Genomic DNA, 20,103 nt, shown 5'->3' on the forward strand with positions numbered 1-20,103 from the left:
TTAAGGTAATTTCCACATCAAAAGGTTTGGATGCTGAGACTGAATCATCTCTGTGTGTAGAAGGGTTACCTCGGGGTGTTCTGCAGAAGGACTTGTTGTCTCCTTCACAGATGAAAAATGTTCATACTCTGTGGCAGGGTTTGGAGTTACTGTAACTTCCACATCAAATTGTTGGAATGTCACATTGGGCAATGCAGAATGCTGAGTTTCATTCTCATCTGTTATGAGAACTGTCAGCCCCTGATATTCTTCTGGTTGTGATACAACCTTCGTAGGGGGCTTTGTAGACTGACTTGGGGTCTCATCTACTGTTGGTGAAAGTTCATCTTCTACAATAGCTTGTACAGTTACTGTCAGTTGGATGTCCACAGGTTGAATTGTTATCCGAGAGCGCTTTTTCAAGTTTTTAACAAGTTTAGCTGTAGTAGAGAGTTCTGGAATAATTGTGAGTTCCACGTCCAAAGGTTGAGATGTGACACTGGGTAATACTGGGCTCTGAGCTGAATCTGGATCTGGTGTGGGAACTGTCATCTCATAATTCACTGGAGGTGCTGCTGTCTCATGAGGTGGCAATGGAAGCTGAGCTGGACCTGCATCTTGAGTTGAAGAGAGTTCTACGTCTACTGGAGTCTCTAAAGGCTGAGGTAAAGCTGGCTGCAGCACTGGAGAGGGTTCCACCTTCTCAGGGAGTTGGGCAGGCTGAGATGGAGCCACTGGAAAAGTTGCAGAGGTATTTTCCTGCTTGTGGAAATCTGGAGTGTGAGTTGCAGTCTCTTGCTGGAGTGAAGGAGGGTCAACATTTTCAGGGACTTTAGGAGGCTGGGAAGGGAAACCAGACTGAGTTGGAGAAAAGTTAGCAACTGTAGTCTGTGGAGTTATGGTCAACTCCAGGTCCACATGTTTCACTGTGGTTTTAGGTGACATTAGTTCATTAGAACCTTTGAACATCATTTCCAGATCTGGAGTTGAAAATCCCCAGCTTTCTGAATGTGAAGGAGGATTTGAGTCCATACTGGACGCTGTTGACTGAATTGGAAGTCCTTGCTGGCTTGATGGAGGTTCAGCATTCTCAGGGGGTTTGGGGAGCAGAGTTGTGATCTCTTGCTGCATTGGAGAAGGTTTCTCAGGCAGCTCTTCAGGCTGTGGCAACATTCCTTGATAGACTGGAGATTGTTGATGCAATGCAGGTGGTCTTTCTGGAAGAACTGTAACCTCATTCTGGTCTTTCAAACCACCAGACTGTTCAGAGATCACTGAGGACTGATCAGCAACCCCCTGTTCATTTGAATTTTTAAGTTCAAAATCATTCATCTCCTGAGGCTTAACAGTGTCATTCTGTAATGTAGGTAGAACTTGTTCTTGATTATGTGGAGATTGACCTATAATTTCATTAGGAAACTCTGGAGGCTGAGGTGGCACCTCTAACTCTGCAGGCTGGGATGGAGGTTTAACCTCATCAGAGGTCTGTGTATTCTCTGCTGTGGCTTCCAGTTGGACAGAGGGCTTCTCCTGTGCAACTGGAGGTACAGTCTCTTCTTGAAATGATACAGGTACAACTACTTCTGAAGGCTCTGGTGGCAGAGTTGGGTGTTCCTGCTGGGTTACAGAAAATCCCATATTATTCACTGGCACAGAGGGATAAGCTTGGGCCTCATTGGGGTTTGGAGAACTCCCCCACTCAACCATCCGCTGTGGTGTTATGGTAATCACCACATCTGGAGGTTTACCAGTCACACCCAAGTTTGAATACTGAGATTCATTCAGACCTGAAGGTGAAACTGTCCATTCATGCTGCTCAGAAGACTGAGCTGGTTGTTCCTGCTGAGTTAGAGAAGATTCAAACTCCCCATCATGCTCTGAAGCCTGAGGTGGGGCTGCAGGCTGCATTCCAGAAGGCTGATTCTCCCCAAGAGACTCAGAAGGCTGAGATGCTTGCTCTTGCTCACTGAAAGAGGGTTGTACCTCTTCTCCATAACCTGCAGGACCAGCTAGAGCCTCACTGGGGGCCAGAGACAACTCAGTCTCCTGGTTAGGCACTGAAGTGAAGGTAATTGTCACATCTGGGGGCTTATCTGTAACATAGGAGACATTGGCATGGTGAGCTTGGGCCTCTCCTGGAGAGTGAACTGTCAGCTGGTGGTTTGGTCGACTTGCATCTATGCCCTCCACGGGGGACTCAGGAGCTTGAACAGGAGCCTCATGCTCAACTGGAGGTGTGACTTCCTCCAAAGGCTTTTCAGGCTGAGCTGGGGCTTCCAGGTGGCTTTCCAAAAGTTCTCCAAACCCTGGGAGCTCTGAAGGCTGACCTGGCACCTCTTGCTGGGTAGTTGACAGTTCTTCCTGCTGAGGTCTCCCTGGAGGCTGGGCTGGGGTCTGTTGCTGACGTGGAGTGGTGAAGGTAATCTGCACATCTGCAGGCTGAACTGTGACATTTGGTGAGGTTGAATGCTGAGTTTTATTGCTGCTTGGAAATGGAACCCGTCCATCCTCATGCACCGATTTCATAATAACCTCTTCGTTAACACGCAGTTGTTCTTGAGCCACAAGGGACTGGAGCTTCTCAGGAGTCCCCGGGTTTTGAGTATGGGTGTGCAGCTGGAACTGAGAAGATTCACCTTGTTCGAGCGGTTCTGGAAGTTCATCTGCCTTCTCTTGTGCTTTCTGAGGCATGCTGTCACCATAAGCCATATTTATACTGGATCTAGCTGGGATTCTGCAAACTGGTTTTCAGTTCCTACCAGAAGCTCATGTACTTGCCGTCTCTGCCTAAGTAGCCACCTCCTGACTAGATCCTTTTTCCGGGTCTGGGGTGAAAGAACAAATGGTTTTTCTTGTGCACTCGGAGTGTACAGAGGTGGAACATGCATTTGCAGTGATGGCTGTTCTGAAGCCTCAGCTAGAGCAATGTGCTGTGTGTCCCTTTGGAGTGGACGAGGCATGGCCTGCTTGTGGTCCTCACCTGGCTCTGGCACTGTCTCTGGGAGTCTGTCCTGCAGACTCAACTCCTCTGGCAGATTCTGACGAGAAGCAGGAAACTGACCTGACCCAGGAGGTTGCTGTGCAGCAGCATCTGTCCTGCGCAATGTGAGCATCCTAGGAGTGGGCTCCTGAGGTCCCGTTCTTCCCTGCTGGTCAGGGGTGCCGGGCGCCGCAACTGGTGCCGAGACCCGGGACCTGCGGAGGGGCCGAAGAGGATCCAGAACTTGACACGTGAAGAGGACTCCTTCTAGGTATGTTGTTCTGGGAGATTCCTGTCTGGGTGCTTAATTAAGCACCAGGATAGTCTCTCGGAGTCATCGTACAGGGAAGGAGAGACCACCAAGAGTGGGGTAAAATATAAGAGAAAACAAAAGAAAAGGATTGAGGGACTGCAGCCCTCACAAAGTACAGTGCAGGAGGAGGAGAGAGGAGAGAAGAAAAAACAGGAGGGACCAAGGAGCTCCCTCTACCCGTCCTTGAAGGAATTTCAGGATGATAACCAGTTCTCTGCCCTGACTTTACATGATCAGGATGCAGGAGAGTCAGATCAAAGCACAGAAAATGAGGGGGAAGGGCCCCCGGAGGAGCTCAGTTCAAATGAAGAGGGAGAATTAGAGGAGCAAGCTGCCAGGTATGAGGCTGATAGATACGGCCCCAGGGGAGGATTTGGTGCAGACAATGGCCAGGGCGTTTCCCGACCTACCCCTTCTGCCCCGCCCCCCTGCGTCCCTAAGACAGGGAACTCCCTTATCGGTGCTCGTACCTGGTCTCGGCTGAAAACTTTAAAAGATCTTATGGCCTCCGCTCAACAGTACTGCACTAGTGCGTAGGCTTAAAGCCATGGCCATGACTCCCACAGACTGGTACGAAATTGGACGCTCTTGCCTAACGCATGGCCAATTCCTGGCATTTAGTGCCTCAGCAGCGGATTTGGCTGTGGCCCGGCATGGCCAAAATGTTGCTAATGGCCATCCTGAATGGACGGCGGACATGCTCTTTGGACAAGGCCTTTATGTGGCAGATCAAATGAACTATCCCATGGAAGTGTATCGCCAGGTTAATGATATATTTTATAGGGCTTGGAAGTCCCTCTCTAACAAGGGAGAGCTTCGAGGTGGCCTTACAAAAATCATCCAGAAGCCTGTCGAACCTTTTACTGATTTTGTTGGGCGAGTTCCTGACGTTTAGTAAATTATCTAAACTCCTTGCAAAGGCAGGCTTAAACTTGGCACCAGAAAAGGTGCAATTTTCAGAAAAGGTTCAGTTTTTAGGTTCCATAATTTCTCCCACAGTTGTTACACCTCAAAAGGTGGTATTAAAGACAAAGCATTTGCATACCCTTCATGATTTTCAAAAATTAATGGGGGACGTAAATTGGGTCCGAAATTTTCTTAATGTCCCTCGCTCTGAATTGTTGCCCCTCTTTTCCTTATTGGAGGGAGACCCGGATGTTACCTCACCTAGAAAATTGACTGTTCAGGCTAAGAGTTCCATTCAGCGTCTTGAACAGGCCATAGAAAATGCACAACTTTTGCGTGTAAATCCATCAGCGCCAATCTTATTGTGCATTTTTAAAACAAAGAATTATCCTACAGGAGTATTATGGCAAGAAGGCCCATTGTTATGGTTGCATGGAAATTCTTATGGCTTAAAAACTATTCAGTATTTTCCAGAATTAGTTGCTTTGTTAGCTCTTACAGGTTGCAAGGCGTGTTTGACTCACTTTGCAAAATTTCCTGACAAATTAATTATTCCTTATACCCGGCAACAAGTACAAATATTGGCTGCCTCTGTTGACTGGTGGGCAGTTTTGGTGTGCTCCTTTCCAAATATAATTGACAATCATTATCCCAAACATCCACTGCTGAATTTTGTGCGTGAAGATTGGGTGTATTTCTATTGGCGCGTTCCACAATTCCCTGACCCTGGGGATTGTAAGGGAGGCCAGTAGAATGAACTACCTGCATTTGAGTGCAAAAGGAGCGAAATCCGGCAGAGGCATAAGCAGGGCCATTATCTGTTTTCAATTTTAATGGTTTTCCCCATGCTGCCCAGGCTTCCAAGCAATGAACTTTGACATGGGACACCCTTTCCCCTGTAAGGGCTGTGGCATGCAATATGCCAGAGAAAGTGTCCACTGAAACATGAACATATTTTGTCCTGCCAAATTCAGGCACATGAGTAACATCCATTTGCCATAAGGCATTAGAGCAAAGGCCTCTAGGATTAACTCCAATTATGAAAGAGGGATGATATACTACACAGGATTGACAAGCTTTAACAATCTCTCTAGCCTGTTGGCGTGAAATGGAAAACTTATAACGAAGGGTTTTTGCAGAAACATGATAAAGTTGATGAAAATCTCGTGCTAATTGAACAGAATTATGGGAAAGGCCCACCAGGGCTCTGGCAGTCAAATCCACTAAGGCATTGGCCTCTGACATGGGACCAGGCAAGCCAGTATGTGCCCGAATATGACCAATGAAAAAAGGATTTTTCCTTTGTAAAATTAAACTCTGAAGTTGGGATAATATATTTGAAACTGTACTGCTACCTTTTATGGAGGCGGCGACTTCCAGGGATGCCACTGCATTAACTACATATTGTGAATCAGAATATAGGTTAAAAGGCTCAGGAAATTTCCCGAATACTTCTAAAACTGTTAGACATTCAACTACTTGTGGAGTTTCTGGTTGAAAATTTAAAGTTACTGGCTCTTTTCCTTGAACTACATAGGCACCTCGGCCTGTTTTTGACCCATCTGTAAATATAATTAGGGCATTACTCAGAGGCAGTTTTTTCGTAACTTTGGGGAAATACACCCAATCTTCACGCACAAAATTCAGCAGTGGATGTTTGGGATAATGATTGTCAATTATATTTGGAAAGGAGCACACCAAAACTGCCCACCGGTCAACAGAGGCAGCCAATATTTGTACTTGTTGCCGGGTATAAGGAATAATTAATTTGTCAGGAAATTTAACAAAGCAACTAATTCTGGAAAATACTGAATAGTTTTTAAGCCATAAGAATTTCCATGCAACCATAACAATGGGCCTTCTTGCCATAATACTCCTGTAGGATAATTTTTTGTTTTAAATATGCACAATAAGATTGGCGCTGATGGATTTACACGCAAGAGTTGTGCATTTTCTATGGCCTGTTCAAGACGCTGAATGGAACTCTTAGCCTGAACAGTCAATTTTCTAGGTGAAGTAACATCCGGATCTCCCTCCAATAAGGAAAAGAGGGGCAACAATTCAGAGCGAGGGACATTAAGAAAATTTCTGACCCAATTTACGTCCCCCATTAATTTTTGAAAATCATGAAGGGTATGCAAATGATTTGTTTTCAAGACGACCTTTTGGGGTGTCACAGCTATGGGAGAAATTATGGAACCTAAAAACTGAACCTTTTCTGAAAATTGCACCTTTTCTGGTGCCAAGTTTAAGCCTGCCTTTGCAAGAAGTTTAGACAACTTACTAAACGTCAAGAACTCGCCCAACAAAATATAAGAGACTGGCTCCAGAACTCTCTGTCCCGTAATGGGATTTTCAAAAACAGGAAAAGCAGAGGCCAACCGAGACCAGGTACGGGCTTTGATAAAGGAACTTCCCTTCTTTGGGATGTAGGGAGGCGGGGCAGAGGGGGCAGGTCGAGCCTGGCCATTGTCTGCACCAAATCCTCCCCTGGGGCTGTATCTGTCAGCCTCATACGCGGCAGCCTGTTTCTCTAGCTCCTCCTCTTCATTTGAACTTAGCTCCTCCGGGAGCCCATCCCCCTCATTATCTGTGCTTTGATCTGACTCTCCTGCATCCTGATAGAGGGAGCTCCTTGGTCCCTCCTGTTTTTTCTTTTCTCTTCTCTCCTCCTCCTGCACTGTACTTTGTGAGGGCTGCAGTCCCTCAATTCCATTCTTTTGTTTTCTCTTACATTTTACCCCACTCTTGGTGGTCCCTCCTTCCTTGTACGATGACTCCGAGAGACTATCCTGGTGCTTAATTAATACCTTCCTCCCTTCTTTAATAATCTCAGTATTTCTGCCCTCCTCCAAACAAGCGCGCACCATTCTCCATATGGGCAACGTGGCGCGGGAGACCCCTCCCTTTTCTAGAGCTCTATCCAGGTCCTGGCCTAATATATCCCAACAGGCCAGTGAGAGATCTCCAGACTCCGCAAACCATGGGGCGTGTATCTCAATCTCTGTTAACACTCTATGTATTGTGCCGCGGGAAATTCTCAGCCCACGCTGTTTAAGAAGGGCTTGTAAGGGGGCACAGAAGTCCCTTATACGGCACACACTTCCTGAAGAGTTACCCATACTGATGTTTAAAGACCGAGTTAACACAAACCACAGAGGAAGAAGGATAACAAGCACCCAGACAGGAACTTCTCAGAACAACATACCTAGAAGGAGTCCTCTTCACGTGTCAAGTTCTGGATCCTCTTCGGCCCCTCCGCAGGTCCCGGGTTTCCGGCACCACTTGCGGCGCCCGGCACCCCTGACCAGCAGGGAAGAACGGACACCACCCGAGGATCCTTCCTGTATCACGCTTTTAATGAAGAGCCACTTGGTTAAAGGGAGAGCTGAAGCAGAGGGGCGCGGGGCAGGGAAATGCAGCTGCTTATAAACAAAGAACGCGGAACTTTTTCCATTGGCTGCTGTGTTGCTAGGATACACTATGGCAGAACAAAACTCAGGATTGGTCAGGCCTCTGACGTCATACGCGCAGACTCAGCGGAGCGAGCAAAGGCTCTGCACTCACACACCAGATAAGGGGAACTAAGAAATTTGTATACAATGAGCGAGGCAGGGGACAGGCGCCGTCTCGGCTGCTCCGGCTCCCCACAAGAAACTCCACAAGTAGTTGAATGTCTAACAGTTTTAGAAGTATTCGGGAAATTTCCTGAGCCTTTTAACCTGTATTCTGATTCACAATATGTAGTTAATGCAGTGGCATCCCTGGAAGTCGCCGCCTCCATAAAAGGTAGCAGTACAGTTTCAAATATATTATCCCAACTTCAGAGTTTAATTTTACAAAGGAAAAATCCTTTTTTCATTGGTCATATTCAGGCACATACTGGCTTGCCTGGTCCCATGTCAGAGGCCAATGCCTTAGTGGATTTGACTGCCAGAGCCCTGGTGGGCCTTTCCCATAATTCTGTTCAATTAGCATGAGATTTTCATCAGCTTTATCATGTTTCTGCAAAAACCCTTTGTTATAAGTTTTCCATTTCACGCCAACAGGCTAGAGAAATTGTTAAAGCTTGTCAATCCTGTGTGGTTTATCACCCCTCTTTTATAATTGGGGTTAATCCTAGAGGACTTTGTTCTAATGCCCTGTGGCAAATGGATGTTACTCATGTACCTGAATTTGGCCGAGTAAAATATATACATGTCTCTGTGGATACCTTCTCTGGCATAATGCATGCCACCGCCCTTACTGGAGAAAAGGTGTCACATGTCAAAGTCCATTGCTTGGAAGCCTGGGCAGCATGGGGAAAACCATTAAAATTGAAAACAGATAATGGCCCTGCTTATGCCTCTGCCGGATTTCGCTCCTTTTGCACTCAAATGCAGGTAGTTCATTCTACTGGCCTCCCTTACAATCCCCAGGGTCAGGGAATTGTGGAATGCGCCAATAGAACACTTAAACAACTTTTATTTAAACAAAAGGAGGGAATAGGCCGAGATGCCTCCCCCAGAGAAAGGCTGGCCATTGCACTGTTTACCTTAAATTATGTAACAGTGGATGACAATGGACAATCAGCTGCTGATCGGCATGCTGGCAAAATGGCAATACCACCCACACAAAAAGTAATGTTGAAAAATGTTATCGATAATAAATGGTATGGACCGGATCCTGTAAATCAGAGATCCAGGGGAGCTGTTTGTGTTTTTCCACAGGGACAGGAATCCCCCCATTGGGTGCCGCAGCGCCTCGTAAGGATATTGGAGGAAAATCAAACGCCTAAAGAGGACGATGCGAAACAAAATCCTGGGAATAACCCTGTTAATAATTCTTCTGCTGCCACGACTTTGGATGAAGAGACAGAAGGGAAAAAGCAACAAGGAAAAGACGATGTGGGCAGTGATGAAGACCTTTCCATTACCAATGCCTGTGACTAATGCTTCTTCCGTTTTCCCCTTTGTGCCACCAATTCTTCCTTGCAACTTCCCTAGGACTGCAAGGTTCCCTATGCCTTACCCTGTCAAAAAATCTGTCCTTCTGTGTTAGGCTGGTTTCTCAAAAATTGGGTCGCTCTGATTAATGTATAGTTCTGGCAAGGGAAGGGTTGTGGGGTTTTCTGCACTTGTTCCAGAGGTGGACCTTCCTGTTTATGTTTTTACTCTTTAAAGCTTCAAGTAATGATAGTATTTTAAATTGTTCTGCCATAGAGTGTAAATTGAGTCAATGCTGGAGCCGTTGCCTACATTTGTTCCAGTTCCTGTGAATGTTTGTTGCAGTTTGTTTTGGGTTTTGTGTCTTTAGCCTTTGGTTGCTCTGCCGAATGAGGTCTCGCAATAAGAGAGAGAGAGCAATGCTTGTTCATGCACTCACTGCCTTGGAGCAGGGACACTCCCCCAAAATTTGGCTTGCAGCTTTAAAGGTCAACTAAAACTGTCCTGTACTGCCTTTGCACCCTCGAGACCTTAGTCTATTGCACGAGGAATAGGAGTATAGGCAGCCAAGAGTTGTGAAATGATGGACAAAGTACCACTCCTGACCCTAACAGGTCAGGGAGAGCATGTGCGTCAGCATATGGGTCTGCGCCCCTAGCCCATCTCCACAAAGGGAAAAGAGGACCTGAAGGGGAGGGATCCAGAGTTGATCGCCTGGGTCACTCCTCTAGAGTAGGACCTCAAGTTTTACTTTGGAGGACAGCACCTCTACTCTCTTCACAACAGGTATGTTGGCCTGCTGCATTAAAACAGAAAGGGGGAGATGTGGGGAGCCGGAGCGGCCGACATTACAAGACGGCGCCTGTCCCCTGCCTCGCTCTTTGTGAACAACTTCTTAGTTCTCCTTATTTGGTATGTGAGTGCGGAGCCTTTGCTCGTTCCACTGAGTCTGCGCGTATGACGTCAGAGGCCTGACCAATCCCGAGTTTTAAAATGACCCTGGCAACAGAGCAGCCAATGGCAAAAGCCCCGTGTTCCTTGATTGTTTATAAGCAGCTGCATTTCCCTGCCCCGGGCCCCTCTGCTTCAGCTCTCCCTTTAATCAAGTTGCTCTTCAATAAAGCGTGATACGAGAAGGATCCTCGGGTGGTGTCCGTTCTTCCCTGCTGGTCAGGGGTGCCGGGCGCCGCACTCATATATACATATATATACATATACTTGTGTATATATAACATATATATTCATATTATATTACATATAAGATGCATTTTTCTTTAAAGCAGGATATTGATTTGATGTTAGAAAAGAACAGTATGGCACATTAGAGATTATCAGCAATCTAGAAGGAATGATTTTCTTTCCTGTACTGCTGTGTAAAGTCAGGATTTTGTACTTGTTAACCTGTTTAGCTTAGTCACATTTTTTTGGATACAAAAGTATTTATTTTATGAAATTGGTATTTAAAATAAACTTTTCATCTGTCTACTCACAAAATCTAATTTAAAACATGATACATTTCTCTCTAGCTGATTTGATGCTATGCTTTACAAACAATACTCACTTATTATTTTTTATTAAGAACCTGTACTAAAGAAGTTTTTGTTTTATCAGAAAGCATTTCCCTTTTCTTATAGAGTGCTTCTTAAATGAAGACACCAACAAGAACTACTTTCAGATGGTACAGAATTTCTTATTTCTTGAAGACTCTGTGGTTGACCACTTCTTCATTAGTTACCTGCAGCAGCAAAACACCTTCCTTACTACCAACACCACTGAAGGAACCAAGAAAAGCTTTATTAATGATCACTTGGCTTGCCTCAGCTGTTGAAATGAAGCACTTTATAGTCTTTGTGGCAGCAGAATATACTTGTCCATGGTTCCTATCAATGCTAAAATTCCAGCAGGGAAAAAAATGATATGTTAAGCACCCAAATCTTCATGGAGAGGGGAGGGGAGAGAAAGAAGGAACAAAAGGGAAAAACAACCAAAATAATTTAAGTATGACAAATTGGAAAACAGGGTTTATAGAATTAAACCTGTTTGTGTTTATACATTGTTAAACTCAATTTATAGCTATGTTAAACTACGTAAGAACCACTATACTAATGAAAGACCATTGAAGAGTTATTAGTTTATCTTTTAGGGAAGAAAATTAAGAAAGAAAAAGTAAATAAGACCTTACCTAAAGGAGTTTAACTGAAGCTTAGAACTATCTTGCTCTACCCCTCAGCTTTTGTTGGCATCCTTATAAACTACTGTAGTAACAGCTTTGTTGAAGCAGCACAGTTTTTTAAGACTGGCGGAATTTAGTAGCCGTCAAGAGTTCTCTTGTACTACACTTGTGTCCCTGAAGAGTACCTTGTTGGGGTTATTTGCTTTCCTTGCATTGAAGAAGCAGCATCTAAAAGATCTAAAAAGGTGTTTCTCCTTGCAGAGATATCCCTTAAGTTATCTAGATAATTTAATCCTGATGAATTGCAGACAACACACTTACATCTGACCAGCATTTATCTTACAGAGACATAACAATGGACCTTAATTATACTACCCACTCCTTAACTTATTTAAAACAAAAAGTCTATAATTACACAAATTTCCTTTAGAATTATTTTATTAAATCATAAATGTACAACAGCTTCTTAACTCTACACACGCACTTAAATTTTTAAAGGAAAAACGTTATGTCTTTTTTTTTTTGCCAGTCCTGGGCTTGAGCTCAGGGCCTGAGTACTGTCCTTGGATTTTCTCAAGGCTAGAGCTCTACCACTTGAGCCTCAGCACCACTTCCAGCTTTTTTCTATGAATGTGGTACCGAGGAATCGAACCTGGGTCTTCATGCATGCTAGGCAAGCACTTTAACCACTAGGCCAAACTCCCGGCCCTATGTTATGTCTTATTACACCATGAACCTGGCTAATAGCTTCTCAAAACTTTTGGGAAAAATTTTAAAAAAGGTTTCACATGTCACCTCAAACTTACAAATTTAACATTATCAAAGAAGGAATGCTTCTAAACTCTTACAAAGACCACTAGAAAGAAACAACAAGTATAAAGCTAAGAAACTGTCTCAAAGGCATTTGTTTTTGTTTTTTACAATCCTTCCTCCACAGTAAGGTTATTAAATAATCAAATCCATTCACAAAATGGCTCTCTGCATCTGCTCTGGTGTCTTCTGCCATATCACTGCATATTTATGCATGACTGAGATAAGAGTTTCCTTAACATTGTTATTTCGATAACCTGAAGCTGTTCTGTTACCTCTGGGCTCTCATCCTCTCCTATTTATACAGTGAAGCCTGTTTCAACAGAAATAAAGAGTAAAAAAATAGGTTATGAAATTATCCATCTAACCAGATTTTAAGGAAAGATAACATGATCATAAAAAGCTTTTACTCTTGCTGCTAGGACTCCCAAGATAATAATTGTAAAACTCAAAAACTACTTACCCATGTAAAGGAAGAAGCTCAGTATTGGCTCCTCCCACCATAACCACCACTTCCACCACTGCCTCCAGGACCATAGTTTTCTCCACCATATGGTCCCCCCATATTCCTGCTACCACCATAGTTTTCACTCTTCATTGGACCATAGTTAGAAGGTTGCTGGTTGTAATTTCCAAAATCATTGTAATTTCCACTTCCATAATTTCTTCCTCCATAATTGTCATAACCACCTCCGTAGCCCCCACCCTGGTTGCCATATCCAGGTCCTCCACCACATCCTCCTCTTCCTCCTCCATAACCAGGGCTACCTCCAAAATTGCCACCTCCAGGTCCTCCTCCATACCCATTATAGCCATCCCCAAATCCACATCCACTTCCATATCCATCTCCTCTTCAACTCTTAGAACTTTGGACCTCCCGCATTTCTTGTTTAGACAACACCTTTCTTACTTCTGCATTATGACCATTGATAGTGTGGTATTTTTGCCACACAATTTTATCCACAGGATCATGGTCATCAAAAGTAACAAAGCCAAACCCTCTTTTCTGTCCAGACTGTCTATCAGTAATTATTTCAATGGTATCAATTTTTCCATATTCTTCAAAGTAAATCCCTAAAGTGATATTCCTCAGTATCTTCTTTAATTCCACCAACAAACAGTTTCTTCACAGTCACATGAGCCCCTGGTTTTCCAGACTCCTCTCTTGCTACAGCACGTTTTGGCTCAACCACTCTCCCATCAAATTGAATGAGGCCTGGCGGCCATGGCAGCATCAACTTCAGCCATAGATGAGAAAGTTACAAAACCAAATCCTCTTGATCTTTTGTTTGCGGGATCCCTCATAACCACACAGTCTGTGAGCTTTCCCCATAGCTCATAGTAGTTTCTCAAACTTTCTTCTGTGGTTTCAAAGCTTAAGCCACCAATAAAGAGTTTACGGAACTGTTCCTGTTCTCTCTCCATGGCGCATTCAGTCCCTTCAGCCCGATTTCCCGCAGCCTAGCGAGATGAGAGAGATCCCAGCGGACGAACACAAACCGGACTCGTCCTGGCGCTGTAGTGAGAGCTGTGGCTGCTCGAGAAACCACCACCACCGAGAGCACCTCCGCACAGGACTCACATTTGTTGTAGGTCGTGGGACTTGGACTCTGGACCTGGGTGCTGTCCCTGAGCTCTTCAGCTCAAGTTACCACCCTACCACTTCAGCCACAGTGCCACTACTTCCTTGAGTCACATTTCTAGTAGCCTAGCTTTTTTGCTATTTATTTTGGAGATGGATTCTTAAGACCTTTTCCCGACTGGATTCAAAGCAGCGAGGAGTGATTTAGTGTGTGTGTGTGTGTGTGTGTGTGTGTGTGTGTGTGTGTGTGTGTGTGTGTGTATGCAAGGCTGGTGTTGGGCTTACACTTCTCATGGCAGAGGGCACATTGTTCTTTCCATCAGGAAGAGAAACATACTGGAATGTAGCAGCTTGCAGCCATTAGAGGGGCAGGACAGGAGGTACAGGCTTGTATTGAGGTCAAATGCAGCCTAGTTTAGTGATAGAGTACTTGCCTAGAATGCATAAAATTCTGGGTTTGATTCCTCACTACCACATAAACAGAAAAGGCTGGAAGTGACACTGTGGCTCAAGGGATAGAGCCAAAAAGGAGCTCAGGGACAGTGCCCAGGCCCTGAGTTCAAGCCCCAGGTCTGGCACAAAAAAAAATTCAGCCCTGGCCTCTGGGCTGGATTGAATTCAGAAAGCAAGTGCCCAGAGGGGAGGGAGGTAGGGCTGGAAATAGGCCAATTCATTGACCTGTGTCCTGTGTCCCTTAGCATCTACTGTCCGTTAAGTGTGTGTCCCTTCCCTTTTTGGGGGTTTTCAGTTTGGTATTTCTGCAGAACTGGTTTTAGACTAGGTGAGTCTGAGGATGTTTGGTACAGTGGATAGTTGAACAGGAACAAAACAGGTAAGATTATATATTGTCTTGGTGGCAAATTCATTTTAAACAAGATGGGAAATATAGCTTGTTTTGGGTGCTTTCTTGTTTTTCTTCTATGAACATCTTGGCAAAAGAACAATGATTCTGAAGCAGAGCAGTTCTAGTCACTGTGAGAAGCCCAAATAAAAATCAACGTCTCCTTCCCTCCCAAAGAAGAGTATAGTGTTTCTGGACACAACTGGCCCAGGTAGAGAATTAGTGGCATAGGACAAGCTCGCCTTGCTTCGAAACCTACCACACTTAATGTACCCTCTCTGTGTCCACTGAAGTTGTGCATAGGTACTAAAACGTGGAGCCATGAGAAACCCCACAAAACAATCCCTCATCTGCTTTGCAGGATGCTATGTTTCCTGGTCTCGTGGTCTCTTACTTTCCAGGCTCTTGGGCTCTCTGAAAGGTCTATAGTACATTTATCTCCTCTGAGTGTTCTGGCATGGGTCCTGCAATGAGGTGAGAGAATCAGAAATGATCAACTCACAAATGTACATATACTTTTCCACAAAAGATTTCATACATGAACCATGAGATAGCCAATAAGGGTCCAGAACAAAAAAGCCACATGTTACCATGTGACTTGAATGAAATAAAAGCACCAGCAAAATGCTATGGGATGAAGAAAAGCTGATTAGTTTCTAGGTTTATGTCATCTGTGAATAGGTGAATAGCAATTAGGGGCTCAAAGTTTAGTTTAAGTTCAGTCTTTGATCCCCTGTCTTTGTTTTACAAGGGTTTCTGATAACAGAACCTCCCTCTTGGTTTGTTTTTAGATGATCCTCTACATCCTGTGGTTCTGTTGGGTTTGAATTACTGGTTTAAAGCCCCATCTCAGATTTTGCATAGAACCATGGTCAGACAGTGACAGCATTCTCTTCCCTGTTCTGTGGTCCAATTAGGTGACAGGCCTTCTGAGGGAAACTGTTTTTTTTTCTTTCTGAGTTATTTCCTGACCATTATTATAGAGTGGGAATTAATGATCACTGTCTTTAACAATGTCTTGCCATTGTTTTGACACTTGCCAAATAATGATTGAGTAAAGCAGATGGGAAGGAAGAGGATGCACAGGCACCCTTAAGTCCTTTAGTGTCCTCTATAGGTGAGCCTACATAAAGTCTATCATATTTTTGAGACAATCTCTTATTATATAGCCCAGGTTGGTCTAGAAATCATGGTCTTCTTTCCATCATATCCCACGTGGTACTATCAACTGCCACCCCACCTTTTCTACCACTTCAGGTTTCATTATATTTTAGTTAGGATTTCTTTCACAAGCAAATTAAAACCTAAGTAATATTGTTTTTGAACTTGTGGAAGTTCTTTAGTCCCTGGGGCCTTAGTTATCTGTTATTTGGGAAGAATAAAACTGACCACCCAGGTAGTCATAAGGTTTAAATACCATACCTACATAGTAAACACAGACATCTAGAATGATAAAATCATTTTACTTTTGGAAGGCAGGATTTATTTGCTCTGCAAACAGCCTGGGCCACACCTGCTTTTAGAGCACTTGTTGTGACTGACCCTGTCAGGATGTGCAGTTACAGACTGGAAGCCAATGATCCAGGAGTTGGCCTTTTGAACAGAGCCACTTGGACTCTTCTGTCCCTGTTTAATCAGTACATCTTTTCTCTGAAAAGGAAGAGTTGAAGCCTTTGTCAGAGGTTAACATTTCCAAGTTTTTGTGGAAGAAAAGATCCCATAACACCCAGCACTTTCCCTCTCTGAACCCCAGTTTGTGGAAGAGGTGATGGAGGTGGTGGTGGTGGTGGTGGTGGTGGTGGTGGTGGTGGTGGTGACATCTCTATGGAAATTCTAATTGGTTTCCTGGGGGAAAAAAGCAATGCCAAGCTTTTAGTCTTGAAGGGAACAACCAGACTTTCCCTTGCACCCTTCACTCCCAATCTATGCCTTCTTAGCTAGGATTGTTAACTTACTTGATATTCCCCCTTGTTTCTTCTGGAAAACCTCATCTTCATCAGAGGAGTCCTTGTCATGTAGCTTCTTGGCCATGTTTTTCTTGCTTGTATCAATAAGAGGTCTGTACATATCCCTCAGCCAAAGTTAAAAAGAAGCCCTCCTAGGAAAGTCAAGGGGAACATAATTTTCTGGCCATAGCACCACATCCTCTCCAATTAACTTGCCCCTCAGATTCCGAGGAGCCCCTTAGGGGAAAAGAAATAGACAATTACTGACAGCTCATGCTATTTTATGTGTGCCACTATGTACATCTCATGTGTTACTGGAACAAACACCTGTTCATTATCACAAACACCTGCTCATTATCACAATAACCAAAGGCTCCCTCATTCTGAATCTGTGGAATCAATTCCATGCACACAGACAGGACCTGCAGGAGCTCTCCAAGCCTGTCCCGAAGGTCCCTACAGTACCTCTAGGGAGAATTTTGCATGTGACTTGGCCTGCAACATAGCTATACTTGTCAGCCCATCTTACCTTTTTTCCCCCAAAAGTCCCTGTGCATAACCACCTGCATAATCATACTAAGCAGAAGTATTTATTCTCCTCCACAGCCTTTCACTCAGTTCTCTTTGGATTTAATCTCCCATAGGTCATTTGTTGGGCTGAAGGAAGGAAGGATGAAAGAGGAGAGGGAGAGCTGTCTGTTTTCTCCTAGCTGCTTTATCATACAAGTTGAATCACAGCAAGCCACTGCATAAATTGAAAGCATAGGTTTAGAGATTTTCATCTCTGAAAGGCTACCATGGTGACTGACGCATAAAATCAGGGCATGACAAATACTTAAAAACAAGCTATTACAATATCTCAGCGTCTGTGCCAATTCCCATTTCTTCACCCACCCCCCTCCTTTTGCCTTTTATTTATATGGGACGTGTGCTCTTTCATGATGGAATGACCACTCTGTAGTTATAAAGTGTTCCCTCACTACCAGGCCACTGTGGTGGTAATGGTGATTGCTTCAGAACTGAGGCTGCCCCCATTTTCCCATCTCACGCTTTGCCAGCCTGTGTGTGAGTGAACAAAGCTTCACAGGGCCAGGAAAATATAGTGATTCTTCTGGAATCAGGAGGTCTCAGCTCTGGGAAAAACTCTAGAGCCCTTTTGACCACCCTGAGTCCAGGCAGAGCAAGCACAGCTTGCCGCAGCCTGTCCTTCCTTTGGTGGGTAGCTGGTCTCTTAGCAGCTGTGATCGTGTTTATGAGGTCAGTTGTCTATATACCCCGCCCTGGGAAAAAAAAGGATGTGGACACTTTCATTAAAGTTACCTAAGATGTCTCAAAAAAATTCAAAAAACAAAAAACAAGCTAGTAGTTCTGAGTGAAAACAGAACAAAAATCAGTTTGTTTTTCTAAGACAGTAGATATCTTTTTGATATGTGTATACATCACGTAATAAGAAGGATTCCATGGTCTCCTAAAACTCACCAGCAGTGCTACAAAATAGTGTTCTTTTCTCCTCCATTTCATTATGGAAATAAAGAAACTAGTTTCTTTTCTTTTTTTTTCATTGCCATGGGGGTGTGAACTCAGTGCCTGATCACTGTCCTTGAGCTTTCTCAAGACTAGATCCCTGCCCACTTGAGCCACAGCACACTTTTGGTTTTTTCTATGTATGTTGCTCCAAGGTATTGAACCTGGGTCTTTGTGCATGCTAGGCAAGCACTCTACCACTAGGCCAAACTCCTGGCTCCATGAAACACGTTTCTTTATGTAAACAATGGAAATAATAAACTAATTTCTGATTTTACCCTACATAAAATGATATAAAGTTTGGGGTAAAAGAGAGAGTGGGGATAAGAAGGTACTCAAGTATGCACTCAACACACACACACACACACACACACACACACACACACACACACCCCCCTCTTAACATTTGGTCTATCCAATGGTAGCCTATGTATTCTAAATTAAATAAATACTGAGTGGTATTATATCTCATTGTGGAATTCAAGTAATGTTTCACCTCTCTCACTTTGACCATTTCTAGATACTACAAATAAAACACCCTAGACAAGCACACATGCACACATTCACGTACATATAAATACAAAGTTGAATGAAGTACAAAGAAAATAGAATCAGCACAGGAGTATATAGAAATACTAAGACTGGTCATGAACATCTGAGAAATGGGATATTCTCCTGTATTTATGTAGCCAGGTATAACTTCCCCCAAGCCTTTGCAAACTGACCCCATGCTGATCACTGACTCCTTGGCACAAATTTGGACAGTACTCAACAATAAAAGTCACTTCTTCCCTAAGAGTGGTCCCAATTGATATTACAGAAATAACAATGAGAAATACTGTTTTACAGTAGAAAATTGTCTGTACTATCAAGGAATTATGTTCTAGAGAGTAGGAAAATGGCTTTGTTGTTCAGGTTGTGCATTCTGAATCTATTATGAACACAGGATATATTATAGAGACCTGACTTTATTGTGGACCTTACCTCAATGAGACACAAAATTATACTCAACATCATAACTACTAAAGACACCAATATTGATAGATGATTTTGTTGTTAAAGCCATGTCCCGGAAATTCTTTTGGGAGCTACAGGGAAATAGAGGATAATTTTGTTAAATAATGAAGGGATGGAAAAGATAAAAATGATTCAAACTCCCATTCTTCAAGGTGAGGTTCTTGCAGATTGTTAAATCACATGCCAATTTAATGCATTAAAATGCTTTCTTAATTTGTAGTTCCTCTATATCTTACTGTGTTTTTAGTCCACTGCACTCTATGGAGGAGGAATGTGGGAAACAAGACATAACACTTTGGACTAGACTAAAGCCCCAGGTCTTCCTCCTTCAAAGTGTATCTAAATTTGAGGCCTGAAGTTTTATCGCTGTGCTCACCTCACTTGACTTCTTCTGTTCACTTTGAACTTCAATGCTCTCATTGATGCAGTTTCCTGTTTTGCACTGGTCTCTGCTCTGGACAATTTGCCTTGAGATTTGCTGAGAAGCTTCAGCAGGAGGCTAGATCTAGAGATTAGCTTGGAACAGACCATCTGCACATCAGTATCAGAGCAGTCCCATTTTCAAGGTCCAGATAAGACAGGTGCAGCTACTGACTTAGTTGCATTTCAAAATGATCAACAAAGGATGAAAATTGGAATTGTGAGTCTGCAGGCTTGACAAGTGAATCAATGCCCAAATTAAGATATTGCCATTGTGTTTCCTTGTTTATTGAATAGATGGCATTAAATTGAATGCAGTCACACTGGATCCTAGAGCAGCAAGATTTTCCTAAATTGTCTTTAGGGAGATTTCCTTCCAGCACAAAGATGTTTTACGCAGGGATATTTCCTAACAAAGCATTTGTTATAATCTTGTGTTTTACAGAAATGCTGTCTATAGAGGCTTTGAAAGACCATAGAGGACTGGAACAAGAGTTCTCCTGAGAACTCAGCTCTCCCCACAATGAAAAGTCCCCTTCCCGAGGCGTATTTGCAAGCTCTGGTCTAAAGTGTGAAATTTTTCCCCTGAATTTTGACTCTGTTTAGCCCTGGGTATTCTGCGGGCCCCAGGAGAGCCAGTCTTACAAAAGCAGCCATTTTGGAGGAAAGATATGATCAGATTAGAAG

General features: G+C 43.7%; 2 protein-coding genes, 1 long non-coding RNA gene and 1 pseudogene across 20 annotated transcripts in view; 1 reads left to right on the forward strand and 3 right to left on the reverse strand.

Moving 5' to 3' along the window:
- On the reverse strand, nucleotides 1-2,688 carry LOC150050801 (uncharacterized). Its single transcript, XM_090349363.1, has one exon. The coding sequence runs from the start codon at nucleotides 2,686-2,688 to the stop codon at nucleotides 1-3; it is 2,688 nt and encodes an 895-aa protein (XP_090205489.1).
- Nucleotides 1-10,242, forward strand: part of LOC150050789 (uncharacterized) — a 203,156-nt gene extending 192,914 nt beyond the window's left edge. For 6 of the 15 annotated variants that reach the window (XR_016538231.1, XR_016538238.1, XR_016538236.1 and 3 more), the window contains one exon: nucleotides 2,530-2,599. Coding sequence is in view for 1 of the 15 variants with exons in the window: in XM_090349376.1 (XP_090205502.1) it covers nucleotides 8,888-9,109 (222 nt within the window). In the remaining 14 variants the exon portion in view is untranslated. Of the gene's footprint in view, nucleotides 1-2,083; nucleotides 2,170-2,529; nucleotides 5,938-7,617; nucleotides 7,968-8,887 lie in introns of those variants that run through there. The other 9 variants (XR_016538241.1, XR_016538249.1, XR_016538246.1 and 6 more) reach the window with 5 other exon arrangements.
- A 1,466-nt stretch (nucleotides 10,243-11,708) lies between these two features.
- LOC150050802 (heterogeneous nuclear ribonucleoproteins A2/B1 pseudogene) lies at nucleotides 11,709-13,533 on the reverse strand (annotated as a pseudogene). The gene is made up of 3 exons (XR_016538227.1): nucleotides 12,550-13,533; nucleotides 12,072-12,399; nucleotides 11,709-12,026 (listed from the first exon to the last, which is right to left on the reverse strand). The product of XR_016538227.1 is annotated as a heterogeneous nuclear ribonucleoproteins A2/B1 pseudogene (transcript).
- Nucleotides 13,534-15,951: 2,418 nt separating this feature from the next.
- Nucleotides 15,952-19,518, reverse strand: LOC150050803 (uncharacterized). 3 transcript variants are annotated; one of them, XR_016538257.1, is made up of 3 exons: nucleotides 19,373-19,518; nucleotides 16,465-17,112; nucleotides 15,952-16,354 (listed from the first exon to the last, which is right to left on the reverse strand). It is a non-coding gene; the product is annotated as an uncharacterized LOC150050803 (long non-coding RNA). The 3 variants fall into 3 exon arrangements; XR_016538256.1 differs by lacking the exon at nucleotides 19,373-19,518 and adding an exon at nucleotides 17,504-18,892 and having other exon boundaries at nucleotides 16,465-16,692; XR_016538255.1 differs by lacking the exon at nucleotides 19,373-19,518 and having other exon boundaries at nucleotides 16,465-17,260.
- Between the last annotated feature and the right edge of the window lie 585 nt (nucleotides 19,519-20,103).

The sequence above is a fragment of the Megascapheus bottae genome, chromosome 17 (genome assembly GCF_031878675.1).
Source record: "Megascapheus bottae isolate mThoBot1 chromosome 17, mThoBot2.hap1, whole genome shotgun sequence".
Taxonomy (NCBI): Eukaryota; Metazoa; Chordata; class Mammalia; order Rodentia; family Geomyidae; genus Megascapheus; species Megascapheus bottae.

What these genes read in the sequence shown, in the direction of transcription:
- LOC150050801 (XM_090349363.1), bottom strand. Translation starts at nt 2,688, where the DNA reads ATGGCTTATGGTGACAGCATGCCTCAGAAAGCACAAGAGAAGGCAGAT.